The following is a 27,076-nucleotide window of genomic DNA, read 5'->3' as shown; positions in this document are numbered from 1 at the left end:
TTTGATAAGGGCAAGAAGGTGCCTGTGGAAACTGTCCTGCATGTTTCTGCCCTGACCTATACAGCGCCTCACTTGGGTCGCTGTAAGCTTGAGGAGCTCGGGGGGTCGCTACAAGGAGCATCCCGCGATAATGAAACCCATTTGTTACATAGCCACTTTTCTCTATTAAATTTGTTAATCTCTAAGGTGCCACAAGTACTCCTGTTATTTTTTCTCTATTAAGTTACGATTATCGAAAGGGGCAGGTGCCCGAAAGCAAACATTTCCAGACACGAAATTGGGGTAAAATAGCAAAGAAATGTTAATATGCCTTAAAACCAGCAGCCTGGCGGATTATAGTAAGTCACTATCTGGCCAACTGCCCTTAACCAAGATGGCGACAGAGCGCACAGCTTTCGTCGCCATCTTGACTGCTGGTAACCGCATATAGAGAGAGGGATTGGTTCGGACGCCATCTTGGCTATGGGCATGCCAGTGAATCATGTGGGCAGCTCAGTGTGTAGGAAAATCAGGTGAGTCTCTGGCTTCGGCGCGGAATAGAGATGCTCCTCCGTGATGTCATCGTTGCGCGCCTGGTCGGGGGGCTGCGGCGGCCTGAGTCTCGCAAGTGGCAGCAGCCGCGGTTCCTCCCCGGTGCCGGAGGGGGCGAGTCCCGGCTGGGGGTGGGAGGCGTTGTGCGCCGTTTCCATTTCCAGCAGCTGCGCCGCCGGGGGCGAGCGAGGACCCCTCTGGTCTCTGTCCTGCCTCCAGTAGGCCTGGAGGGATCTGTCGCGGCCGCCGAGCGCCTTGCCCAGCTTGCCCGGGCCGGCTGCCAGACGGGAGGCGTGGGTGGTTAGCATGTGCACAGCGCTCGGAGACCTGCCGGGTGGGATCAGATCTCAGAGCCGCTAAGCTCTCCTCCTCCTCCTCGAGCCGGCTTGGACGTGTTTCCAGGCGGTGCTTTAAAGCCACTGGCCGGGGCTGAAGGATTGTGTCTCAGTGCAGTTCAGTGAGCCTTGAAAATCTTTCAGATTTTAAAAGCTCTTTGAACTGGTTACACATCTGAACAGGAAAGTGTCTGGCAGGATGGCTGCGGCTGGCCCTCCCACCTCCGGGCCCACCAAGGTCTGCCCTTCAGCCGTGTGAGCCTGCAGCCCGGGGGAGAAACACGCTGCTTACGTGTACAAACGAATTATCTGAAAAGGGTTAGTGGAGGCAGCTTCAGGTTTGCTTTTCTTTTCCCTGCCGTTCACATGGTAACTAAAGTTTACAGCATTCAGTCTGAATCTTTTGCCCCTTTAGGTTTAAAGCCTTCACATTTGAAGAAGTCCCTGCTTCAGTTTCACCCTGAACATTTCAGGTACTCAATTTAATTGCACCTGACATAATTTTGGATTCTTGGAAAGTTCAGGGTGAGTACAGTCAGTCAAGTGAAGATTTGGGCATCATGCATCGGACTGTGAAATCTTTTCTCCAGACTCTGAAGTTCAGTGTTGGTTGCTGCAGATACTACTTTAACCATAACTATGATCTGGTAATAGCTCTTTGCAGTCAAATAAAACCACAAGAATTTCAGTTTACAAAGTGTTTGGGAAATTCATGGAACAACACAGACTCACCAGGGCACATTGTGCCACGGAGATTCTTTTCTTGCAAGGTATGCAGTTTAAATATAAATATAATGCCAACAACCATCATGACCCTTATATTAATAATGACAGTCACACTGTTTCAAATGTTAAGGAAACATTTTTTTCCAAAAGGGTTTGAGATAGGGATTGGGATTTCAGGTATACTCAGAGACAAATGACGTTGTTCAACTTGTCAGTTTCTGTACTTATCCCTACCCAGCTACACAATTGGGTCAGTTTTATTGCTGTGTAGCCCTGGCTTGACATGAGTAATTGGACATGTGTGAGGCCTTGTTTCTTGGGAGACAGAAGAGGTAAATGGATCAGCAGGCTGGAAACAGATAAGGGGGAACACCCAGGGAACCATTTACAATGGATAAGATAACAAAGGACAAGATAAACCTGGGACACAAGATGAGGTAAAGAGTAAATTGGGATTGGTTCCTACAAAGTGACCAAGCCAATCCCAAAATGTGTGATGCAATGTATAGGGAATGTAATGTGATGTATACATGTATATAAAGGAAGGGAGTTTCTGTGTAACTTTGGGTGTATGGTATTCCCTGTACTCATGCCCTATGCTTGAGCCTGATCAGCTGAAGCGTAGTTTGATTGTATGCCAATAAAAAAAATCTCAGTGACCAATTCAGAGTTGAGCTGAGTTCTTGGGAAGCAAGTAGATAAAGTCTCGGAAGCTACTGGGTGGATAAAGTCTCAGAGGGTACCCCCAACATACTGTAGCTTTTTTCCTAAAATCTAAATAGCTGCCAGAAAGATAATATTAGGGTATCCGGATAGAACTGCATAAAGAATCTCCAGAGTGATGAGACCAGGATTTAACCACTGCTAGCTGACACAATGCTTAACAAAACTTGTCCTTGTCTATACGGACTCGTCAGTCTGTATCCATAATTGGATCTACTGGCAGCCCATTGAGCCTGCACAGATTTAATTGGAGGATCAAGGTCTATGTGACTGACTGTGGAGGGGAAACAGTGAAAATTATTTATCAGTGTGCATGTCTAATGCATGCAATAAACAAAAAGCAGAGAAAAAATTCTAATATTTTTCAATAATATAAATCTTAGGTGTTACTTGAAGTACACAGTAGGTGAAATATTTCCAGACAGAAATTTGAGTTGTTTTACGTTGACAGTGTTTTTTTAAGGGTGACTTGAAAATGATTTTCAAAAAGGTGGATTTCAGCCCAGCCAATTTAAGTTAATTTTGTATTGCATAAGTGATGCAACGTGACCTTGATAGACAAGAGCATCCAACCATAACTTTGGACATTTAAAATCAGAGGTTGATTGCATTGACATATTTGTACCAGGATCTTCTGAAATCAGAGCAGGAGAACTGGAAAGTAACTTCAGCAAGATATATAGATACAGCAGAAAGAATCAAGAAGAAATTAGAAGTAATGTACAACAAGTATACATTCAGCATGAGCAGCCCAGTGGTGAGTGGCACATTTTTTTTTAAAATGCATCATAGTTTAGTACAAGAGTCATTGAAGCTGTTCCTACTATGAAATGTCTTTACATTACATGTTTTTGGTTAAGCTGTTATATGTTCATAGTCCTGATTTTTAAATATTTTTATATTTATAAAGTATTAACAAAATAGTCTGGAGTATGCTTACAGTATCTTAGATCTAACTGAATACTTTTACATGAACAACAGTCTTAATGCCACCACAGTCAATAGAAGCAATAATAATTAACAAATAGGATAAAGTTAAACTGGCTTTTTGGCAAACAGTGTAGATTATATGATCCAAGAGAAGATTTAAATGCTTTTAGCCATTATTAAGTTTAGGGGGGGAAATGGTAACTGAATTGTGGAGTTTTGATTCCATGCAGTGATGAGGTAAACTACAAGACCTTTGCTCTCTTAGGGCTAGTCTACACTTACCCGGTAGTTCGACGGCTGCGGATCGAAGTTCCGAGTTCGATTTATCGCGTCTGGTGTGGACGCGATAAATCGAACCAGGAAGTGATCCCCGTCGACTGCGGTACTCCAGCTCGGCGAGAGGAGTACCGCGAAATCGACGGGGGAGACTGCCTGCCGCGTGTGGACCGCGGTAAATTCAAAGTAAGGTATGTCGAATTCAGCTACGTTATTCACGTAGCTGAATTTGCGTACCTTACTTCGACTTGGGGGGTAAGTGTAGACCAAGCCTTAGACTCCACTTCTAGAGACACTTAACTTCAATACCGTGAGTAATCTCATTGATGTTAATTGGTCTACTTGCGATAGTTAGTTAAGCACATGCATATGTGTTTGCAGGATTGGGCCCTTAGGCCTTGAACCTTAAACTCAATTCTGAGTTTTTTAACATTAAGTAGTGAATAGTCCCATTGAACCTAAGTTGTTAGCATACTTCTTCCTATTTGTTGTTATAGCTTTTATTTACTTCAGTGAGACTATTCCGGCTTAGTGGTACATATGTGTTTGCAAGCACAAGGATTAAGGGTCCAATCCTGCAAACAACATGTGTTTGGGTAATGAGTAATTCAGTTAAGTCAGCTGTTCATAGGATAATGCTTTTTGCTTGTGTAGTTACCAGAGAAATGTCTTCTCCATTTGTCAATGTCTTACAGCAGTGGTCTCCAACCTTTTTATGCACAAGATCACTTTTTGAACTTAAGATCAATGCAGATCTACCTCGTCCCTTCCCCCAAGGCTCCACGCCACCCACTCCATTCCCCCATCCCTCCATCGCTTGCTCTCCCCCCCACCCTCACTCACTTTCACCGGGATGGGGCAAGGGGTTCAGGTGCGGGAGGGGGTGCAGACTCTGGGCTGGGGCCAAAGGGTGCAGAGTGTGGGAGGGGGCTCCAGGCTGAGCCTGGGGCAGGGAGTTGGGGTGCAGGCTCTGGGAGGGAGTTTGGATGCATGTGTCATATGGTCACATTGCACCTAATCTCATAGAATCCACTGGACATTTCATGAGTTTTACTTTTATTAATGCCATTTATGGTTTATAGATCCAAAATCCTTCAGGGATTGTCAAAAATCAGTGTAACATTCTCAACTGTGGGGTGTGCATTGGCTGAGCCTGAGCCAACGGGTTGAGGAGCAGGAGTGAGGTGCAAGCTCTGAGCGGGATTTTGAGTGCAGAAGAGAGCTCCGGGCTGGGGCAGAGTGTTGGGGAGCTGGAGGGGGTGAGGGATCTGGGAGGGAGTTTGGGTGCAGGAGGGGGCTGGGGCAGAGGGTTGGGGGCTGTGGGCGGGGGTGAAGGGTGCGGGCTCTGGGAGGGAGTTTGGGTGCAGGAGGGGGCAGGAGCTTGGGGTATGGGAGAGGGTGCAGGGGCTGGGAGGGAGCTCTGGGCTGGAGGTTGGGGTACAGGAGGGGGTACAAGGTGCAGGCTTCAGCCAGGACGCACTTATCACAGGCGGCTTCTGGTCGGCAGTGCAGTGGGGCTCAGGCAGACTGCCTGCCTGCTGTGGCCCCATGCCCCTCCTGGGAGCAGCTGGCTGCTGGCACGTCTCTGCGTGCAGCCCCTGGGAGGGAGGGGGGCAGCGGGTCTCCGTGCACTGCAAGCGCCACCCCCATGGGGACGGTGCTGGGGTTGGAGGCAGCGCGCAGAACCACCTCACACACACACACACATACCCTTCCCCCAGGGGCCACAGAGACGTGCCTGCTGCTTCTGGGAGCGGTGTGGGGCCACAGCAGGTAGGCAGCCTGCCTGAGCCCCTGCGCCGCAGGACTTTTAGCAGCCCGGAGATCGCGATCGACTGGCTGAGGCTCCAGGATCAACCAGTCGATCGCAATCGACAGGTTGGTGACCACTGTGTTACAGTACATTGACTTAAAAAAGAAAATCTTAGTGTGTGTGTGACTCCCTTTCATTCCTCTGAATATGGCTAACAAAATCGTTCAGTGTATCAAGCACATCTTTTATATTTTGTTGTCTTATTTATATATAAAATATTATATATATGTTGCTGAATTAGATTTTATTTATACATAAAACCATAGGCCTATTCATCTACTATATAACCTCAGCAGAAAACAGATTGTTTGTAGTGACTTTTAGGAAATATTTTGACCTCTAAGGTCTGACCACGATTTAATTCTGCCTATATATTAGCAACATGTCTGTTTTGTGCTTAACAGATTAGGTTTGGGGATTGTGTTTACTTTGAAGAAAATGGCTGCATATTTCGCTCAAAAGCAGATGGTGGTAAGATATTTCTTGGATTCTCAGATCTTTCCACATTCATTGACGTTTTAGGAAACTTTACTTAGCTTCAAGCTTAACCATCCCTGTTACTTAATTTTTTTTTTTAAACTTACCATTTTGAGCTATTTTTGTTTTATTTTACATGATAAAATGTTTAAGTAATAAATTTTATAAAAGTAGTAAAAGCTTCAGAATCTAGAAAGGAGAATGGGACAGGAACTGGGGAATAATGTCACATGATTACACATATTAAAAAGTCTCAAACTTTTTAAGGTCAGAAGGGCCCATCATGGTCATCTAGTCTGACATCCTGCACATCGCAGGCCGCAGAACTTCTCCCACCCCCTCCTGTAATAGACTCATAACCTCTGGCTGAGTTACTGAAGTCCTCAAACCATGATTTAAAGATTTCAGGTTACAAAGAATCCAACATTCCTTCCCAACCCCAAATATGGCTAGGGTTGCCAACTTTCTAATCACAGAAAACTGAATACCCCTACCCTGCCCCTTCTCAGAGGCTCTGCCCATGCCCTGCCCCTTCTCTGAGGCCCCGCCCCCCACTCGCTCCATCCCCCCTCTCTCCGTTGTTCGCTCTTCCCCACCCTCACTTACTTTCATCAGCTGGGGCAGGAGGTTGGGGTGCCTTGGGGAGGCGGGGTTGAGGGCTCCAGCTGGGGGTGTTGGCTCTGGGGTGGGGCTGGGGCTGAGGGGTTTGGGGTGCAGGGGGGGCTGAGGGCTCCAGCTGGGGGTGAGGCCGGGGATGAGGGGTTTGGAGTGCAGGAGGGTGCTCTGGGATGAGCCAGGAGGTTGGGGTGCAGGGGGGTGAGGGAATGAGGGGTTTGGGGTGCAGGAGGGGGCTCTGGGCTGGGCAAGGGAGTTGGGATGTGGGGAGGGTGAGGGCTCGGGATGGGGCAGGGGATGGGAGGGATTTGGGGAGCAGGAGGAGACTCTGGGGTGGCGGTGCGGGGTCCTGGTGGCGCTTACTGGGGCTCCGAGGAAGCGACCACCAGGTTCCTGCAGCCTCTAGTCACATGGGCAGCCAGAGAGGCTCTGTACACTGCCTTCGCACCCGCAGGTGCCGCTGCCCGCAGATCCCATTGGTTGTGGTTCCCGGCCAATGGGAGCTGCGTAACCGGCACTCGGGGAGGGGGCAGCGCGCGGAGCCTCCCTGGCTGCCCATGCGCCTAGGAGCTGCAGGGACCTGGCGGCCACTTCTAGAAGCCATGTAGAGCTAGGGCAGGTAGGGAGCCTTCCTTAGCCCCAGGCCCCCGCTGCACCACCGACTGGACTTTTAACAGCCGTCCGGAGCCACCAGGGTCCCTTTTCAAACTGGCGTTCTGGTCGAAAACCGGATGCCTGGCAACCCTAAAATATGGCTGTCGGTTGAACATCAGCCAGACTCACCAGCCAGACACCTGGGAAAGAATTTTCTGTAGTAATTCAAAGCCCTCCCCATCTAGTTCTCCATCACTGGCTCTTGGGCATATTTGCTACTAGCAGTCGCAGATCAGCTGTATACCATCGTAGGCAGTCTCATCATACCATCCCCTTCATAAACTTATCAAGCTCAGTCTTGAAGTCAGTTAGGTTTTTTGCCCCCACTGTTCCCCTTGGAAGGCTGTTCCAGAACTTCACTCCTCTGACTGTTGGAAACCTTTGTCTAACTCAGCGGTCCCCAAATTTTGAGGTCGCGGCCCCCCCAACCCCATCCATGCCCCCTGCTGGGGCCAGGAGCGGGGACATGGATGCGGACAGGGGTAAATAAAGGGGTCAAGGCTGGGGCTGCAGTTGGGGGTGGGGGTGGAGCCCCAGCCGGGCTGTGGTGGGGGCCGGCAGCCAGACCCACGTCCGGGTGCAGCTCCACTCCTCCCCAAGCCTTGGCCCTGAGGCTGGGGGTGGAGCCAAGCACAGGGCCAAGGATGCGGCTGAGGGTGGGACTGGAGCAGAGCTGGGGAGCAGGGAGGGGCTGGGTGGCACTCCCTCCCTGCTCCCCGTGTGGGCTGGCCCGGGCCCTGCCAAACCCCTCCTGGATGTTCCTCCACCCCTCCTAGGGGGGCGCGTATCCCACAGTTTGGGGATCTCTGGTCAAACTTCAAACCTATACTTGTTGATGGCCAGTTTATATCCATTTGTTCTTGTGTCAACATTGGTACTTAACTTAAATAACTCCTTTCCCTCCCTGGTATTTATCAATTTACATTAGTAGCGAAAGCTATATTGAGACTTCCATGATAAATTCTTGTTTTCACACGGTAATAAATTTCTAGATTTTTTTTTCAGTCAGCACTTTGGGTTTATACAAAACAGACCACTTCACTGGGGGGAAAAAATAAGCAAAATTAATTCACCCATTTTTTAATTCCAAAAGGGCGAAAAATATTTCTCCTCTCATTGCACACAAATACCTCAAAAGTTTGAACTTTAAATTTAAACCTTCCTTCAGAAGTATGGTCTCCTTTTCAGGCAAATTTACAAATCAAAAAATATTTTTAAAAATAACAACAACAAAATCTTTTTTGCACATGCCATTAAACTCAGGTATGATACTGTTTATTAGCATACGTTAAGACAACTGAACTATTCCATGCTAATAAATTCCACTTTTGGATATCATTAGCAGAATATCAAAGCAGAATATAAACTATTATGATTCATTGTGCTGGTTCTTGGATAATATTGTTGTCTGTATTCTTTTGTTTACTAGATGAAGGAAGTGTTGAGGTTTTACTCAGTACTGAAGATCTTGGTTTTCATGATGCGATTATTCAGCGCATCAGAATTTCCCCAGATCAGAGGTATATGGCTACCAGCATAAAAAGTTCAAATTCTGAAGAGTCAAGCTGTATTGTTACGAAATTTGAGAAGTTACCTATGGTGGAACATATTATCCCAAATGTGTTTAGTTTTGGTAAGTAGTCTGTAAATGTAATGTGGAATATACAAAATGGCAAGATAAAATGCTCCATATATTGCAGCTTAGAATCAGTAATAATATTTTTAACAAAATAAAGGACTGCCGTGTTAAAATTGATATCTATTATAAAGCGCTGTTGCTGTAGCCGTGTTGGTCCCAGGAGAGAGACAAGGTAGGTGAGGTAATATTTTTTTACCTATCTTGTCATATCAAGACACACACATTTTAAAAGTGCAGAAGGGTTCTCAATTGATTTACAAAGATTTACTGGCTCAAAAAGTTTCTTTTATACTGCACAATTGTACATGTTTTGCAATTCAAACAAAAGCAGCTCATTTAGTACGGTGGGCATTCCTTTGTTACACATGGTTCCTAATCCTGCGAACGTTTATGCACATGATTAACTTCATGTATGTGAATGTGCCTGTTGAGTTCAGTAGGCTTGTGAATATGTGTAAAGTTATTCACATACATAAACATTTGCAGGATCAGGGCCTTCATGTCTGATTTAGCAAGCACTTGCAGCTCCAACTGAAGTCAGTGGTGCAGGTGATCAGCACCTCTGAAATTTAGGACCCAAGCGCCAAATACATTGTAAAATGTTGAACAACTGCAGTTCCAGTTGATTTCAGGATATGGGCCCCAATTCAAAGCCCCTTAAAGTCAATTAGGAGTCCTTCTGTTGACTTCAATAGGCTTTGATTGGGGTCCCGGGGCCTTTAATTTAACTTAGGAAACTTTACTACCTCTCAGTTTTGCTGGTAAAATATACAACACAATACTGAAATGGAAGTGGAGAACTTTCTTTGCCCTTACAGCATATTAGAGCAATACAGTACAGAGAGTGTACTGTTTTGTTATGCCATATGTATGTCCATACTGATTGATTATTTTTATTATTATTATTGTTGGCCAGTATGGAGACTGGTTTTAGATGCATTGTCCTATATTCAGTGATCCTTTGGCTAGGCCTATGAACTGCAAAACTCTGGGCAAAATTTCCTAATTCACTGATCAGAATAAAGCAGATTGACAATTCAGTAGATGTTCATACACATGCTGCTCCAGTGCCTTGAACTGTCCACTGGCATTATTTTCTCTCATTGTGACTAGAATCTTCAGAGAGATCTGTCCAGACGATTCAGTATATAAAAGGAAAAGCACAATAGGCTTGATTCTTCAGTGTCTTCCACCTTGTGTGATCATCTACACTTGTGCAAAACATTACTTAATCAGAATGGTAGCTATTCACACCCACCTTGCACAGGTGTAAATGACTTCATGAGGTTCTATGCAGTACAGAATTGGACTTTACATACAAGTATTTCCTCCTAGTGCATAATGTGTAATAACAGACAGAAGGGAAATGCTCGATAATGTACAGCTGTGAGATGTTTCAGTGCTGACCCGCAAAAGCCTGGATTTCCTCTTTAAACCAAATCTGAACTATTAATGTCATGGCCAGAAAAAAATAAGTTTTAATTTTGGAAAAAATAAATAAAACTTAATGTCACCTTTAGCTTAATTAAACTCAGATTAGATTCCCAAGATCAAACTTTTTCACAAATCTCCTCTGAAACTTGCTTTGGGATGGGCAAAATATTTGCTTTTATTTACTCCTTCAATAGCACAAAATACTGTGGTATAGTTCACTTTTTTTAATTTTTTTTTTTCTCAGAATGGGCTACAAATGATGTTCTGTTCTACACCAGTCAAAAGAACCTTGTATGCCATAAGGTGCTTCTGGCCACTTTCGCTAACAGAAAACATGCTGAGCTAGTTTATGCGGAACAAGATCCAAGGTAATATCTCTCATCAAACATATTAAACTTCCCCTTATATATTCTTGTATGTGTTGAATTATAATTCATAATAATTATCATAAAATATATAAACACATAATTGCTCAGAAAATCTAGAAAATGTTTTCTTCCACGCTGTGTATTAAATCATGTAAAGCCTATTTTTTCTGTTACTGATTATCAGGTGTTCTTGGAGAATGTACTCTGTCCGATTTGTGATCAGCTTAAATTTAACTGTTCTCGGTTACCTGTTTGTGGTTCGTAAATGTCAAGGTCAGTTTCAGGTCACGATGTTCTTTGGTGAAAACCAGGTTGCGTTTTTTTCTACTGTTAGTGTGTGTTATATCTGTTAAAAAAGAATGTTTGGGCTAAGCTTTGGTGCTGTGGGTAGTCTGAGTGAAGCCGTTGTGTGATCAAACTGTTGTCGACTGAATACCCTTTCAGTAACCTTTCTGGAAGCAGTGGTTTAGGAAGAAAAGCCGATTCTTGCTAAATTGACTGCAGAACTAGTTTTCCAGCCCTATAGCATGATCTAGTCTCTCTGAGGATCTTAGCGTTATACAGTACATTGTAACTATGTTGGTAGTTTTGTCTTACTGACTTACATTCTCAGTAAAGAAATAGTTTTTTAACAGGAGCATGACTGATGCTGTACAACTGCGATGAAATAACTGAGATCCTTTTTCCAACTGCGCTTTATACATCCAATTGTATAAAACTATAAAGCAGGTGGCAGAATCAAGTGGAACAAGTTGCACTGACCAGACACTTCCCCACGGGGAAATTGTTGACACAGTTCTGAAGGTCACAGTCATTACTGTAAATCAAACAGCAAGCTGCGTGTAAAGGCTCATGATCTAGTGCAGTGCATAGCTGAACCACTTGCTTTGTGGGCGAAAGAAGTGTAAAGAATTCTCCTGTGTTACTATTATACATCAGGAAGATGTAAGTGAACAGGCGAGCTCTTGAGATTTGCAGTATAACATTTCTAAAGACGCTAAAGACTTCTAGCCTTGATTAATAATAATTTAAAAAAAAAAAAAACAGGGCCTTACACTTTTGTGAAAGGAATGGAACACTTTATAGCCTGACCTCCATGGAATCCTCGCTGATTGAGTGCAGTGCTCCACTCTTGCTCACTTGGTAGGCAATGGGTAAGCAGGGGGCTTATTCTCTGCAAAGTCTAGAAGCTCTAACACCACCACAAAGGAGGCAAGGGAATGAAGCAGAGCAGGACAGTGGGGAACTAAGGCAGAGGCAAACAAGTAACAGTAGTTAATTCTGGAACATTCACAGATGGTGTGGGGAAGACCACTACCAGCACAGTAAAAAGGTTAAATTAAAGCCCTGAAAATGCTCTTTAAAGATTTTGTTAATTCCTGTCTGTGGATTTTAAGACCAGAGAAAGGACCATCATGATTATCTAGTCTGACTGCCTGCATAACACAGGTCATAGATCCTCACCCAATAACTTCTGCATCAAGCCCATATCTTCTGCTTGAGCTATAATATGTCTTCTTAGAAAAACATGCAGTCAATGTAGAGCTTTGAAGTGATGGAAGAATGCATCACATCCCTTGGTAAATTGTTCCAGTGGTTAATTATTCTTACTGTTAACAATTTGCAATTTACTTCTAATTTGAATTTATCTGGTTTCAGCTTCCAAACATTGGCTCTCATTATGCCTTTAGCTGCTAGAATAAAGAGCCATCTGCTATCAGAAATCTTTTTCCTATGTAGGTATTTGTAGAGAGTTATCAATTCACCTCTTAATCTTCTCTTGGATAAACTAAATACATTGAGCTTTTTATGTCTCTCACTATAAGGTGTGTTTTCTAGACTTCAAGTTATTATAACTCTTTTCTGTACTCTTTCCAATTTTTCAACCCCCTTTTTTGAAGCGGGCCCAGTATTCCATTAATAGTATCACTAATACCAGATACACAGGTGTCAAGGCTGTATCCCCACTTTGAACTTTAGGGTACAAATGTAGGGGCCTGCATGAGGACTTCTAAGCTTAACTACCAGCTTAGTTCTGGTCCGCTGCCACCATTCCCTACCCTGGGAAGCTTTTAGAAACTCTCTTACCAATTCCCTGGTGAATACAGATCCAAACTTCTTGGATCTTAAACAAGGAGAAATTGACCCTTCCCCCCTCCTTCCTTTCACCAACTCCTGGTGAATACAGATCCAAACCCCCTTGGATCTTAAGACAAGGAGAAATTAATCAGGTTCTTAAAAAGAAGGCTTTTAATTAAAGAAAAAGGTAAAATTTATCTCTGTAAAATCAGTATGGAAAATAACTTTACAGGGTAATCAAACTTAAAGAGCTCAAAGGACCCCCCTCTGTCTTAGATTCAAAGTATAGCAAACAAAGATAAACACTCTAGTAAAAGGTACATTTACAAGTTGAGAAAACAAAGTAAATCTAAGACGCCTTGCCTGGCTTTTACTTACAATTTTGAAAATAAGAGAGACTTGTTTAGAAAGATGGGGAGAACCTGGATTGATGTCTGGTCCCTCTCAGTCCCAAGAGCAAACAACCCCTTCAAACAAAGAGCACACACAAAAAACTCCCCCCACCCCCCCCAAGATTTGAAAGTATCTTGTCCCCTTATTGGCCCTTTGGGTCAGGTGTCAGCCAGGTTACCCGAGCTTCTTAACCCTTTACAGGTAAAAGAATTTTGGAGTCTCTGGCCAGGAGGGATTTTAGTACTGTACACAGGAGAGCTGTTACCCTTCCCTTTATAGTTATGACAACAGGTAATACCACCTCCCTACTCCTACTTCCCCTACTTATACATTAAAGGATCACATTAGTCCCCTTAGATCCAGTATCACACTGAGAACTCAGTTGGTTTTCTGTGATCCGGTATTGGCTGATAGGACACTGTCTAAGGTTTTGGTATAGTGCCTAATACCATAGTCTCAAAGCATCATTGATAATGACATCCACTAGAGTGAAATTACTCCAAAACTCATTTTACATTTTTACAAACCTCTGCAGTTACTGAAGAAGAATGCAGCACATGCAAGTGAAGAGGAGGCAGTACAGCTCGGAATGTCTCACTTACAATGCCTTGTCCCTCTTCCCACATTTACCAATGTCAATCCCAAAGTGGATCCAACTAAGGTTATCCTAGTATTCAAACCAAAATGCCAGTCTCCCCTTCCATTCCAATCACTGCACCAGTCAGACTGAACCCATTGAAAATATTAAGCACCTCCACAGCATCACACCATCTCAAAGGCCAGATGTTATTATTTCTAAAGTAGTTTCTAGGTCATAACATTTTTTGGGGGGGTGGGGGGGAGTATTGTTCCCTCTCTGTCTTTAGTTTTGTGTTCTGCTTCCAAGATTTTTCTTTCTACTTGTTCCCCAGGAAATTTATTCTTTTTCTTGCTTCCACCGCACCAGATTTCGTCTAGACCATTTTCTTTTTGATATCAATCTTTTTCATATTATCCTCATACTGTTCTTTTTAAAGAAAAGAAAATTGTCATTTCCTTCCTCAGTGGTCTTAAGCATCTCAGCCAAAGTTGGATTGTGTCTCATACTAGCCAGTGTTTACTTTTGATTCACTGTCTTTTTCTGAAGCAGCTGCCGTTACCCTTTGTCTCTCACACCTCCCTATAACAAAGTTAAGTTTTTCCTGTTTTCTCAGTGATGATTTCGAACGCTTTACTAAGCCTTTCAGTTGGGCAGAAGAATTTGATGTTCTTCCATAAAAGAAGTTTTGTTTTTGCATCTTTTGAGCCTGGTTAGTGGCTATACATCGATGAGCTGCCAGTTGGCCTAAAACATCAAGAAAATCTGTTCTTGTCCAACTGATTTCAAAACTTGCCTCTCATCGGTGTTTCCTTGGAGAATTCCAGCTTTTTTATAACTGCATTTGTCTGAATCTCAGGAAGGAGACAACACATCTACCACTAGAATCCAATAGTGCTGAACTTCTCATTCCTTGCCCTAACCACTAGATATGCTTCCTCTTGACTTAGATAGAATTACTTGATTCTGACAGAACTGAGGATTTTTTTAAATAAGAACTCCATGAGTTTAACTTCCTTTTTTTTTTTTTTTCTTCTTGCAGATTTTTTGTGGATATATATTGCACAAAAGACAGACGTTTTCTCACCATCAACAGTAACAGCAAGACTAGCTCCGAAGTTTGGTTGGTTGAATGTAGCAATCCTTTTAATTCACCTATTCTCGTACAACAGAGAACTAAAGGGGTCATTTATCATGTTGAGCACAGAAATGATGAATTATACATTCTTACTACTTATGGAGAGCCTGCGGAATACAAGGTAATCTTCTGACAAACTAGTAATTGTATTTGTTCAGATGCCTGCTACAAATCACATGGAAGTATGACTTCAATTTATCTGTAAGGGGTGAGAAAGTTGATTTTATTTGTGTTTGACAGCTTACTAGAGGAGTTTTAAAAAGAACTAGACATGTAGGGGACTGCATGGCTCTAAGGACTAACAACAGTATATGGAGTCTTTCACATTTAGGAATGCTAGTTTGACTCTAGCCCATCTGGTAATGACTGAAAATTATTATTCTCTGATGGTTGTTTAGCCTATATTAAAATGTGTTGGTGGTTTCAGTCCAATTTCTACCTGACCAGCTTGTCTATTGGAAAAATACCACCTACAGGTTGGTGATGAAGCACATTGGCTGAGCAGTGTGAGGAAGTTTGTACTGCCATTGCCCATGCTGTTATTAGATATAAAAAAAGAATTTTAGTCTGCAGGACATCAGTCTCTCACATTGCATCAGCACTAACCTTACTTCTACAAATGTACATTTCTACAATATGCACTAGAAATTTGTAACCATCCAATTCTATTCCCAGTCTTTAGTGCATACATTGTCCTCTTGGACACCACTTCAGCTTTTTATTGACTTTCCTACTGAGATGTTTAGAATCTCATAGAAAATACTGCAAGGTTTATTTTAAAAGAAACACTGTGCTGCTCAGTTTCTCAGTTTTTTGATTTATAGTTTTTTAGTACATAAACAGGAAGTCTTGTACTTTGTTGGAATAGACATCTAACTTGCTGCCAACATTCTGCCTGGCTGGTTTATACCACTCTTCATTATGTACACTCAAGTCAGAGAAACTGAATAAGCATGTGCAGTATTCACACAACTGGGTTAAATCTATTTTGAAGGTACTTCACATTCCTCTAAAGCATCAGTTACTAGCCATTACTGAAGGCAGAGATAGCTAGATACCAGTGTTTATACAGTTGCCTTGGTGGCCCAAGCAGTTAGCCAATTTTATTGACTTTGTTGGGTTGTTTTGCCTACTAGGAGAAATTGATTATACAAATCAGATTTTTTTTTTGTGCAATCCTGTTTACAAAGAAACACAGAGTCCCTAAATGCAGTAGAAACAAATAACAGGCAATTTCTTAGCTTGCCATTTTTACTGTCTTGCCAGTGCCTGCTTGGACAGTGGCTTCCTATTGTCTCAAGTTATAATCACTCCATTAAGGGACATTTAATTGCTCCTTCCATTCCCATTTAGCCTGAAGGGAAGGATGGTTAGCATGCCCATCAACTTTAACCAGGTCTGTGATTGATGGCAGACATTAACACCTTCCAGTATGACAATTCCCAAGTGTGTATGCATTATTTTTGTAACTCCTATCATTTCATTCATGTATCTTTTTTCATTTTGTAGTTGATGAAGACTCCAGTTGGTTCCTATGGTATGGAGAACTGGCAATTGGTTTACACGTTGAAAGAAAAGACTAAGCTAATAGACTTAGAGATGTTCAGAGAACACTGTGTGATGTTTTTGAAACACTACGGTCATCTTTATTTAAATGTGATTTCTCTTGTTTCTCATTCAGTTCAGTCTATTAAGGTATATTTTAGATTTTATTTTTAAAACAATCGGTTTATTACATGAAGACATTCACATTTGGCTTTTAATATAAAAATATCAGAGGGGTAGCCGTGTTAGTCTGGATCTGTAAAAAGCAACAAAGAGTCCTGTGGCACCTTATAGACTAACAGACGTATTGGAGCATAAGCTTTCGTGGGTGAATACCCACTTCGTCAGACGCATGTGGTGGAAATTTCCAGAGGCAGGTATAAATATGCAGGCCAGAATCAGTCTGGAGATAACAAGGTCTCGTTATCTCCAGACTGATTCTGGCCTGCATATTTATACCTGCCTCTGGAAATTTCCACCATATGCGTCTGACGAAGTGGGTATTCACCCACGAAAGCTTATGCTCCAATACGTCTGTTAGTCTATAAGGTGCCATAGGACTCTTTGTTAATATAAAAGTAGAAATTAATATAAATGTCAGCAACAGAGAAGCTGTGAATACTACAACAGTGACATGTCATTGTGTGTACTTTCAAGTGTATGTTACTGTCCTCTGATCTCATATTACAGTCAGACCTGTTACCATAAGGCCAGTTTCTGATCCCCTTGATCAAGTTAAGTAGTAGTCTCATTGACTTCAGTGGGCCAACTGGTGGTGTAAGGTACTATGCAGTGAGAATTAGGGTATCATAATCTGGCCCACTGAGAGAAGCAAGATAGATAGCCAAAGTCAGTATATTGAAAGAGTATTCAGAAGACCAATGTGTAATCCTGACACACCCTAATAGTAAGTAATTTAGAAGAATTATGTTTATTAATTATTTTTTATCAATCATATTGTATTTCCTACTTTTCCTAGTTGTTAGATGCCAAGTTTTCATTATGACTTTGATCTTTTTCCTTTTAACTCCTATCTCATCAAAATACTTTAATTTCTGCAGACAAACAATTCAACCACAGACTTTAAAATTGTTTCTTTGTATTTATTCAAAAATACAAATCTGAAGAATTCTTAACCTTGTTGCAATAAGTTACTAATGTTGTATTCTACAAACCTCCTTCTAATGGTGTTCCTATAGGTAAATATAGTACACTCCCAGCACAGTTGCTGAGACTGTTGCTTTTTAAAATGATCTTGTTCAGTTGAATCAATTGTTCAGAGAAGGGACTGCAATTTCTCTGTAAAACTTTGACTTTTAGTGGCACAATTTCTGAAGCCTCTATCAACCTGCTAACCAGAATTCCTTAAAGTAAGTTGTGGTCTAGCAGGGGGCTTGACACAGGACCCTGCTGCTCTCAAAGAATGAATCTTGATTCCTTTCATTTTTAGTAGAGTTAAAAATCTTAAACATAATAGCAGTGAGTTTCTGAGTGTAGATGTGCCAAGAAAAGGTTTTGTTCTTCACAGTGGCTAGCACTGGGAACAAAGTTAGAGGCAGGGGTTTTAAGTGGCTGAGCACTACTGAGTCAACTTACGGCACTGGAGTAATAACTGACATTGACTTGGCTGTATTACAAGTTGAACAAGAAGTGGTAGATCAGAGGGGAAATGAGATAAGGAAAATTGTTAAAAAATGCAGTAGAATACAAGGTATCTTAATTATATATTTTTTAAATCTTGCTAATATAGTATTCCCATTTTTAAATGGTCCTTTGAATATGGCTGTATTTATTTTGTCCTCTCTATGAAAAACTTTGGAATTAGGTTTTATATTCCATTTTACTTCGTTGTTGAACCTCATTAGGTGGCTGTAGAAAAAGATTAGCTAAATTCTTACACTTGCTGACACTGTTTCATTAAACATTTTAATGTATAAGACATGGAGCTTGTGTTAAATACAAACTGAGGTAATTAAGCATTATGTCCAAATCTTTTCATTTGAGAGGAGTCAATGGACATAATTATAAACACAGTAAAAGGTTTCACTTTAAATTTTTGGGATTATTAACAATCTTCATTTTCTCAGTTACCTGCATGGGCCTGTGCATTTGAGTCAGAATCCCATCCTGAGTACAATGCCAGCACTTGCTATTTTCAGCTCACCTCCCCAATACAACCCCCTAAACGTTTTGCATATACATTGGTGGAAAATCATCTCGTTGAGCAGGAGGCACCAATTACAATTAATTGCCACACTCTACGGTTAGAAGCTAAGAGCAAGGTAAGATTTTCAGCCATTTCCCCTCCCCACTACCTTCCCCACGCATCGTACCCCCTCTGTAGAAACTGTTTGTGGAAGGGACTCAGGAATAAATACCATAAAGAACTACTGGTGCCATATTTACTAGAACAGTAGGTGTTTTCTCCAGCGCTATAGAAAAAAGATCAGGAAAAGATAGTGTTGATGGTTTTTTCCAGATTTGGTGTACCTTGGAGCTGGTATGCTATAGTTAAGAGGATGTAGCTGAATATGACCTGATACAATTGTATTAGTATTATGTCTTTATGACAAACAAACAAACAAAAAATGCCAAAATGATGTACAGCATACATCAGTCAAGAAGGGGAAAAAGTTAACAACCTTCTGAGTTTTAAAAAAGTTGAGATGTTAAGTCAATAACAAGTTTGCTGCTACAGTAAGTGCTAAATATTCAGTTCATAATACATATTGATGATGTTACAAGGGGACGGAAGAGCTGGGTACTTTGATATTTTAAAAACACCTCAGGTGTTGCACTTAAATGAATTTTATACTCTGCATCAGTAAACCAGCCCAGCAGAGGTTCAGTCTCTCGCTTTATTTTTCAAGAGTGCTTTGTACAATCTAAGTGGGGGGAAAAATTACTGTAATCAAAAAAACACATTTAAAATAAATAATTGAAGTTTTCATTGCTATGTGTCATTGTGAACTCTGAAACATCCTTTAATGTAAAATACTCCTTCATTTCCAGGATGAAATTTTGGTGCCAATTACAGTTTTTTATAATACAAATTCTAAAGAGCTACACAGGAAACCACTTCTGGTTCATGTATATGGAGCTTATGGCATAGATTTGAACATGAGCTTTAAAGCTGAGAAGCTGATGCTAATTGAAGATGGTTGGATATTAGCATATTGCCATGTTAGGTAAGTTGTAGGTATATAATGTAATAAAGATTTTTATTTGTAGGGCACATGGTCAATATTCTTGAGACTGCTAGGAAGAGCCTTTTCGTTTTGCTGTCTTGTACTGTAGCCATTCCTATACCATCACATTTCCATCTTCCATAAAATTATAGGTAATTAAGTGATTCAATTACAACTCAAGTGCCCTAAAGCACTTAAAGGTGCCACAGGACTCTGTTGCTTTTTACAGATCCAGACTAACACGGCTACCCCTCTGATACCTAAAGCAAATAAGGTTAAATTCACAAGATCCATGCACAGTGCTTGAGTGTCTCTACTTATCTGCAGGATGGTTGTATGTGATTTTTCAGCTTAGCCCTGACAGTAACTGACTTCTCTAATACACACATCATTTTCTGTAAAGTCACATCTTGTCCTTGCTCAAAAACATAATTTCTGCTATTATGTTCATGGTGTAAGAATTTACCATCACCCTCTTATTCCCAGGCCAGTAGCATACATTCATGTTTGATCTGTATCTGTTGAAAAGCATTTGCCTTTTAAAAACGGTATCCAAGCCTGTAACCTATTTCTTGTCTCTTTTTTGGCTAACTCCTCTCTGCTTTCTGTTCAACTACAATCTTATTGCAGTCATTTTTACCACAATGTACAGTCTCTTTCCAGCTTTCATTTGGTTCTAAAAAATTCATTCATCTGATCAAAGATACAGGAAAACTCCATTATTTCTCAGTTATGTTCTTTAACAGGGAAAAAATGTTGCTTAAATGAGATGAAATATTATTTATTGCTTATGAGGCTAGTTCAACTATAAAATCAGCTTCTGAGTCCGCAGTTACATTTATATTCTGATATTGCTCAATGGAAAACATGTTCTTTTTCTGTTAGCATCTTATGACTTAGCCAAGTCCTACTTGTTTTACAATGATAACATTATAGATGAAGAATTCTGGCAATTTATTCAGTTGCGATTTTGTTCTAAATTAAAGGATGCTGTAAGGTAATTTAGATCCAAATTACTGGTTTGTGAAAAATATTTGTGACGGTTCATACGATTAACAAAAAAAAATATTAAAGAAGTATTATTTTAAAAAAACAGAATTAAACTTTCCCTTGAAGTGTTTGCAACCACACATTGTAGCACTTTGCAAATGTATGTGAACCAGAAAGTGAAACTGATTAGCCTAGTGTCCTAACTCAAACTGAATGAAAGGCAACACTTCAATGAATGTAATGGGTGAAAAATAAACTGATTTAATTTTTCATTGTTTAATTGATTAGTAACACACAGATGGAAAAATGTAATTTTTACCTGAGTTTCCCTTTATTATTTATAAGTGTGTGTATAAATAATTTTAGTGTGATATTATCTACTTTGGTAATTTAAAATACTGATCTACTGTGACGACAACCCAGGCAGACCTTCCCTCATAGTCCTTCTCTGATGACTTTGGAATATTCACACTAACCATATTGGTGCGTGTGCAGTTCTAGAGACAGTGCACACATACTAGGTTGGTTTTTTTTTTAAGTTTCACCAGAGTTCATGGGTTTTTTCCCCTGACATTTTACCATGAAGAAGTGAGTAGGTGTTTGTATGATAGAAAGGGAAGGGAAGGTTAGTTATGGATACTAAAACATTATTTTGTACTACCACAGATGATGATGATGTCTTAATATTTGAAACATAAGTTCTGTGACTTTTGTGACTCGAATTGTTTTAAATTTCAGGGGTGGCGGAGAGTTAGGCCTGAGTTGGCATAAAGATGGATGTATGCATAATAAACTCAAAGGTCTCCACGACCTTAAGGCTTGTATAATGCTCTTGCATGAACTAGGATTTTCTCAGCCAAAGTATACAGCGCTAACAGGTAGCAGTGCAGGAGGAGTTCTTGCAGGAGCTCTGTGCAATGCTGATCCTGATCTCATCAGAGCCGTAGTTTTACAGGTGAGATGAAAGATTTCTAATGGAATCAGGGCCAGCTCCAGGCATCAGCAGAGCAAGCACGTGCCTGGGGTGGCACATGCTAAGGGGCGGCATTCCGTGCATTCTTGGGGCGGCACAGTCCGGGCAGCTTTTTTTTTTTTTTTTTGAGCATTGGCAGTCCGAGCGGTTTTTTTTTTTTTTGCTTGGGGCAGCAAAAATGGTAGAGCCGGCCCTGAATGGAATAGGAGGTTAAACTATGTTGTTTATTTTATCTTCTCTAATTTCAGAATTAGTCAACAATTTCTTACTCAGTGAAAGATTGTTCAAGGATGGGGGTAATGTTGCGATTTCATTGTATGAGGGAGCAGACAGGCATTCTTTACCCTGAAGAGCTAGGACTATGGAAGGCTATAGAAAAGAGAGTTGTCATAGTGAAGGTGACAGGAGATGGAAGTATGGCTAAGGATTTCAGCAGAGGTAGAATCAAGAGGTGCTTATACATACACAACCTCTGTACACAACATAGAATAAATAATTATTTGGAAAAACTTTTTCTGATGCTCACTGCTAACCTGAACAAGCGTGCATGATTATAAGAGGATTAAAGGAGTCTTTCCATTGACTTCATTGGCTTTGGGTCAGGCCATAAATTTGTGCCATCACAGACATTTAGTGGATTCTAGTAGAGTAGACTGGACTTACGTGAAGGTTCAGTGTCCTCTCTTTTGTTAACTGTATCTTAAGTTTGTGAAACCATCTTTTTGTTTTGTTTTTTAGGCCCCTTTCCTAGATGTTCTAAATACAATGTTGGACACTGATCTCCCACTGACAATTGAAGAACAGGAAGAATGGGGAAATCCATTAGCAGATGAAAAGTACATGGAATATATTAAAAGTTACTGCCCTTATCATAATATTAAGCCACAGGTACTAAGGAGTAATTAAACCATTCTGCTTTTTCTTAATACAATGTATAGTACCACACAGAATAAACAAATAAAACATTTGATCATGAAAATGCAGAGTTGCAGATTCATTCTTTAGGGCCTTAGGAACTTGAGATTGTGAACTATGTGTTCTTAAAAGATAAATCCTGATTGAATATGAAGAAGCCATCTTTGGCTAGTTAGTTCAGGAATAATCTATATTGCTTTATAGTGTACAAAATCATAAATGGCTGCTGAAATTGATTGAACACCTCCCCTTAGACAATTAATCTCAAAAGTTTTATTGCTGGCATACTATAAAGTATTAGATTATTCCTATTATACAACAAACCACAGCATGAAAAATATTGTTTCTTCCCTTGTGAGGATTTTTAAATAGTTTTGCTGCCAGACTAGGGAATTGTCACTGTGGAAGAGGAGTAATGTCACTAGACACATGGTGCAAGTAAATGTTTCAGTGTCATTTCTGAATGGCTAATTCATTTTCTCTGAACTGTGACTGGTTACTAATGCTGTACAACTTCCCTAATGATAGTCTTCTGTGTATGTGAACTCTTACTACATCTAATTTGATGCAAAATTACTAATTTGACTTTTTATCTGTAAATTAAGACCTCAGCAAGAAATAAATGTAATTGTAAGTAAAATTGCTTATTTGTAAGCTGATAAGTGACTCGAGCTCCTTTTGCATCACTCATACCTGAGTGAGGCAGTCCCCAGGAAGTGTGGAGTTGCTCCAGTAACTCTCAGCAGAGGGGTTTTGTTAGGAGGGGAGAGGCATGGTCAGAGTATTCTGCGCTTCGGTTATCACTTCATGGCAGATGGTCCCTTGAGGATAAATCTGGCCGTTTTCAGACCAAACCAATTTTCAAGTTAAAATTATAGGGATGCTAATGTAGGGCTTTATAAAAAGAAGCGGGCTGCAATGCTAAATATAGAAGATATCTTTTCTCCGTCATTGTCAAATGTAGCAAGCCTTCAAGTACTGTAATAGTATAGGGATTCAAAGTGGAACTCTTCAGGTTGTTCACATTTTAGGAAGTGAAAATGTTAATAACTTTTTCCCCCCATCTCTCTTTTAGGCTTATCCTTCAATTTTAATCACAGCATATGAAAATGATCAACGAATACCACTGATAGGATTATTAAGATATGTTCATAAACTTAGAAAAGCAGAAAGGGATCATGCTAGAAGTATGAATAAGAAAGGTAATGTGGAAGTGTCTTTTATATACGTTGTTAAATAAGCACACACAAAAGTCACATAACTAATTATCCATCAATCATATGAAATGTAAGAGTGGAAGGGACCTCGATAGGTCATCTAGTTCAGTCCACTGCACTGAGGCAGCTCCTAGACCAGCCCTGACAGGTGTTTGTCTAACCTGTTCTTAAAAACCTCTAATGACAGGGATTCCACAGCCTCCCTAGAGGCAAACATCCATTATATATGCCATTTTTATTTGAGAGAGTTTGGTTCAGAATTTTGTTCACTTTACAGTATGTTTCTTAAAAGAAATTCTGAAAATGTTAGATAATTTGTTCCACTGTGCATGTGTGTACTATATAAAGCACAATATCGAAAGGTTGGAAGCAATTCAGGGTACCTATAACCTTGAGAAATTAGTCTACCCATATTTATTGTATGGGTTAAGCTGCCTACTTGTAATGATATGGGTAGGGCTAAAGCTTTTAGTACTCACTCTCCAGAATCTTAAAAGGCACTCATCAATTTGGGATCCAAAATTTGCCTTAAAATAGTCAAGCTAATGGGTGCTAAATAATTCTTTTTTAAAAAATAAATTAATAATCCACTTAATCTATCATTCCCTTGCTGTGAATTTTAAAGCCCTTTATTATTCAGAGCCTGCACAAACCTACTATTTCCCTGTTCATTCTGAAGTTGTAGACATGCTATTCCCGGAGATACTATGACATGACTGTTAAAGCATGGAAGTTGTATATTGTTGATAGAAGTTATCACCAGCCAAGAACTTTCTTTCAGTAACAGATGCTAAAATTATGTTTTAGTACAACAGACTCCAACTAATCTGTACTAATGAGGGGAAGAGGCCCTCTTTCACAGTTTTAGCTCTTGAATTAGCTGTTCCCGTCAGCTGGGAGCCTAGCTGCAGGGAATAAGTAAAGATGGCAGCTGCTGCTGCCTTGCTCATGAAGAGAAAATCGATCCTTCTGAAAAGAATTGAGAGACAATTGTGTATATATACTTCCTGAAATATGTAATCATCAGGAACCATTTAATGCAAATAGTTCATCCACTAACCTATGTTTATGTCTAGAACTGCACACGCACCAATATGGTTAGTGTGAATATGTGGTTTAATGTCATACAATTGTTCCCCCTCCCCCCCAATTTTCTTGCTTGTAGAACTACACAAGTATCTTGTCCAGGATAGTGGTAATATCATCCCTCTCCACATAACACACACAGCTCCACCTTTCCTTGTTCATTCAACAGTGACGGACATTAAACGTTTTTGTTTCAGGAAACCTGATACCTAATATCATCTTAAATGTTCAGGCAGGAGGCAGTCATTGTGCTCCATTGTGGGAGGATTCATTAAATGAGGTATGATTCCTCTATTGTACATTTTTATAGTTAGGACAAAAACAAATCTATAATGAAGTGTATACTAACACTATGATGTCATCATTTTGTGTATTATTTAATACACATTGGTGCTAACAAACAAGAACCACTGGTTGAGTTGGATGGGCCTGGGAGTTAGAATTCTCAGCTACTGTTCCTGGCTCCCTGTGTGTGTGACCATAGACAAGTCACTTAACCTCATTGTGCCTCAGCTTACCCATCTTTTAAATGGGGTACTTAACTACAGAACTGCTCACCAGTGTTCTGAGCTTTAATTGTTTGTAAAGTGCTTTGATACCTTTGGATGAACAGCTCTAAATAGTGCAAAGTATTGGTACAGTAATAGCGAAAGCTTTACACCATCCAATTGTAAAGGCTCAAAATGTTCTGATTAAACTGCCTTTCATTTGCTCTCATCAGCCTTCTTGGTTGAGAAAATCACCAGTGTGTTTCTGCAGCTTTAAATTTTGTAAGTTTGGTTTATACTGTGGGGGCAATTTGTCTTTTAGAAATTCCAGATTTTAAGTGGATTTTTTTTTAAACTCCTAAGCATTCTACAAATAGCATTATAGTTTAAGCAAATCAACTCTGAAAGCACCTGGTGACACCTCCTTCACCGTTACTGCTGTCCCATGCCCAATAACATTTTCTTACTGGGAAGCTTTTCAGATCCCAGTGGCTGCTTTTTTCTAAAGAAAATTGATCTGGAAAGTCTCTGTTTACATCTCAGATTGCTGCAAGGCGGTATTTAGTGGCACCAGTGGCTATCAGGGTGAATAATGTAAGAATGGGCCAGAAAAAGGGTGGGAAGGTTTGACAGAAATCCAAAGATTTTTTTTAGAATGAGTCCTCTGATTTTTTTTTTTAACTAAATTTTCATTGTTTTAGGTTACAAGCCACCTTGCTTTTCTGTACAAAGAATTTGGACTTGAGAGAGAATAACTTGAAGAAGTGGTTTATTTAACATGCACAGTTATTTCAGAATTTGTTGAAAGATTTAAAAACTGTGTATATACACATTAGACTTCTGAAAAAGCCATATCACATACCTGTAAATTTAAAAAATGAGCACTCATTCTCCAAAGGAACCAGCTGTAATAGATCCCAGATATGGGTCCCTGCTTCCGGTGCATAACCAGACCAGGAGCTCATAAAGGCAGAGTTGTGTGAGCTACTGGCTTACATATACATACCAGGTGGTAAATTCCTTCCCTGCTGCATTGGAGGAGCAGCGTCTCCAGCCTCTAGCTACCAGTTCCTTGTGCAAACAAAAAAGATGAATGAATACAAACATGCATCCCAAATCTACAGAGGAGGGTGGATCCCTTACAAATTCGATCTTCATAGAAGAATTATGACTAAGGCTAAGATTTTTATCATGGTTATTTGTAGTAAAAGTCACCGACAGATCACGGGCAATAAACAAAAATTCACGGAGCCCATGACCTGTCCATGACTTTTACTACAAATAACCGGGGGGCGGGGCGGAACGACTTACAGGCCAAGCCCCCTGCCATGGCAGGGGTCACAGCCCCCCGCTCCAGAGCTGGCCACAGCTGTGGGGCAGGGGAGCATGGCCCCAGCTGCATCCCCTGCCAAAACCCTGGCAGCAGCTGGGGAGGTGGATGCAGCCCCTGGCAAAAGCCATGGGGCTTGGGTGCATGGCCCCAACCCCTGCCAAGCCTGGGGCTGTAGGGTCCTGGTTCCAGCCAGCCCCAGTTGCAGGGCAGGGGCGCACAGTCCTGCCTCCCCATCCTGAAGCCCTAGAAGTCCCAGAGGTCCAGTAAAGTCACGGAATCCATGACTGCCATGACCTCGGTGACTAAATCGTAGCTTTAATTATGACATGTTCGGTAAGTAAATTTCTCTTCCAGCTGGTACTACACACTTGTTTGTTACATATTTGCCTTGATCAGCTCTCAATTTTCTCTTTCCTCTAAATGAGTTGTTTTAAAACTGACCTGATGACTTATTTGCTTCTAACTATTTCAGACAATTCAGTGCCCATTACACAAATAGGAAACTTGCAAAACAAGTACTATGGAGTGTAAACTGCCACAGGATTTGTGGCTGAGTTGTGGCAGTCAGATACAGCCCACAATAGGGGTACACAGTGCACAGGTACAACACTCAAGCAGGAAAGCTTAAGAGCT

General features: G+C 41.0%; 1 protein-coding gene across 1 annotated transcript; it reads left to right on the top strand.

Moving 5' to 3' along the window:
• Positions 1 to 1,426: 1,426 nt before the first annotated feature.
• Positions 1,427 to 25,865, top strand: PREPL (prolyl endopeptidase like). The gene is made up of 14 exons (XM_065401801.1): positions 1,427 to 1,636; positions 2,944 to 3,072; positions 5,739 to 5,805; positions 8,510 to 8,713; positions 10,398 to 10,521; positions 14,613 to 14,829; positions 16,218 to 16,403; positions 18,341 to 18,535; positions 19,266 to 19,441; positions 21,170 to 21,386; positions 22,143 to 22,292; positions 23,395 to 23,521; positions 24,820 to 24,902; positions 25,812 to 25,865. Exons 1-14 carry the CDS (start codon positions 1,427 to 1,429, stop codon positions 25,863 to 25,865), a joined length of 2,139 nt encoding a protein of 712 aa, XP_065257873.1.
• The last annotated feature ends 1,211 nt before the right edge of the window (positions 25,866 to 27,076 follow it).

This window comes from Emys orbicularis, chromosome 3 (assembly GCF_028017835.1).
Source record: "Emys orbicularis isolate rEmyOrb1 chromosome 3, rEmyOrb1.hap1, whole genome shotgun sequence".
NCBI lineage: Eukaryota > Metazoa > Chordata > Testudines > Emydidae > Emys > Emys orbicularis.
The sequence above is the reverse complement of the archived record's forward strand: the minus strand, read 5'-3'. Positions and strand labels throughout refer to the sequence as shown.

What these genes read in the sequence shown, in the direction of transcription:
- PREPL (XM_065401801.1), top strand. Translation starts at nt 1,427, where the DNA reads ATGCATCGGACTGTGAAATCTTTTCTCCAGACTCTGAAGTTCAGTGTT. An exon ending in TCAGCATGAGCAGCCCAGTG is followed by an intron (nt 3,073 to 5,738) that starts GTGAGTGGCACA and finishes TGTGCTTAACAG; the next exon opens with ATTAGGTTTGGGGATTGTGT. An exon ending in GAGAGCCTGCGGAATACAAG is followed by an intron (nt 14,830 to 16,217) that starts GTAATCTTCTGA and finishes TTCATTTTGTAG; the next exon opens with TTGATGAAGACTCCAGTTGG.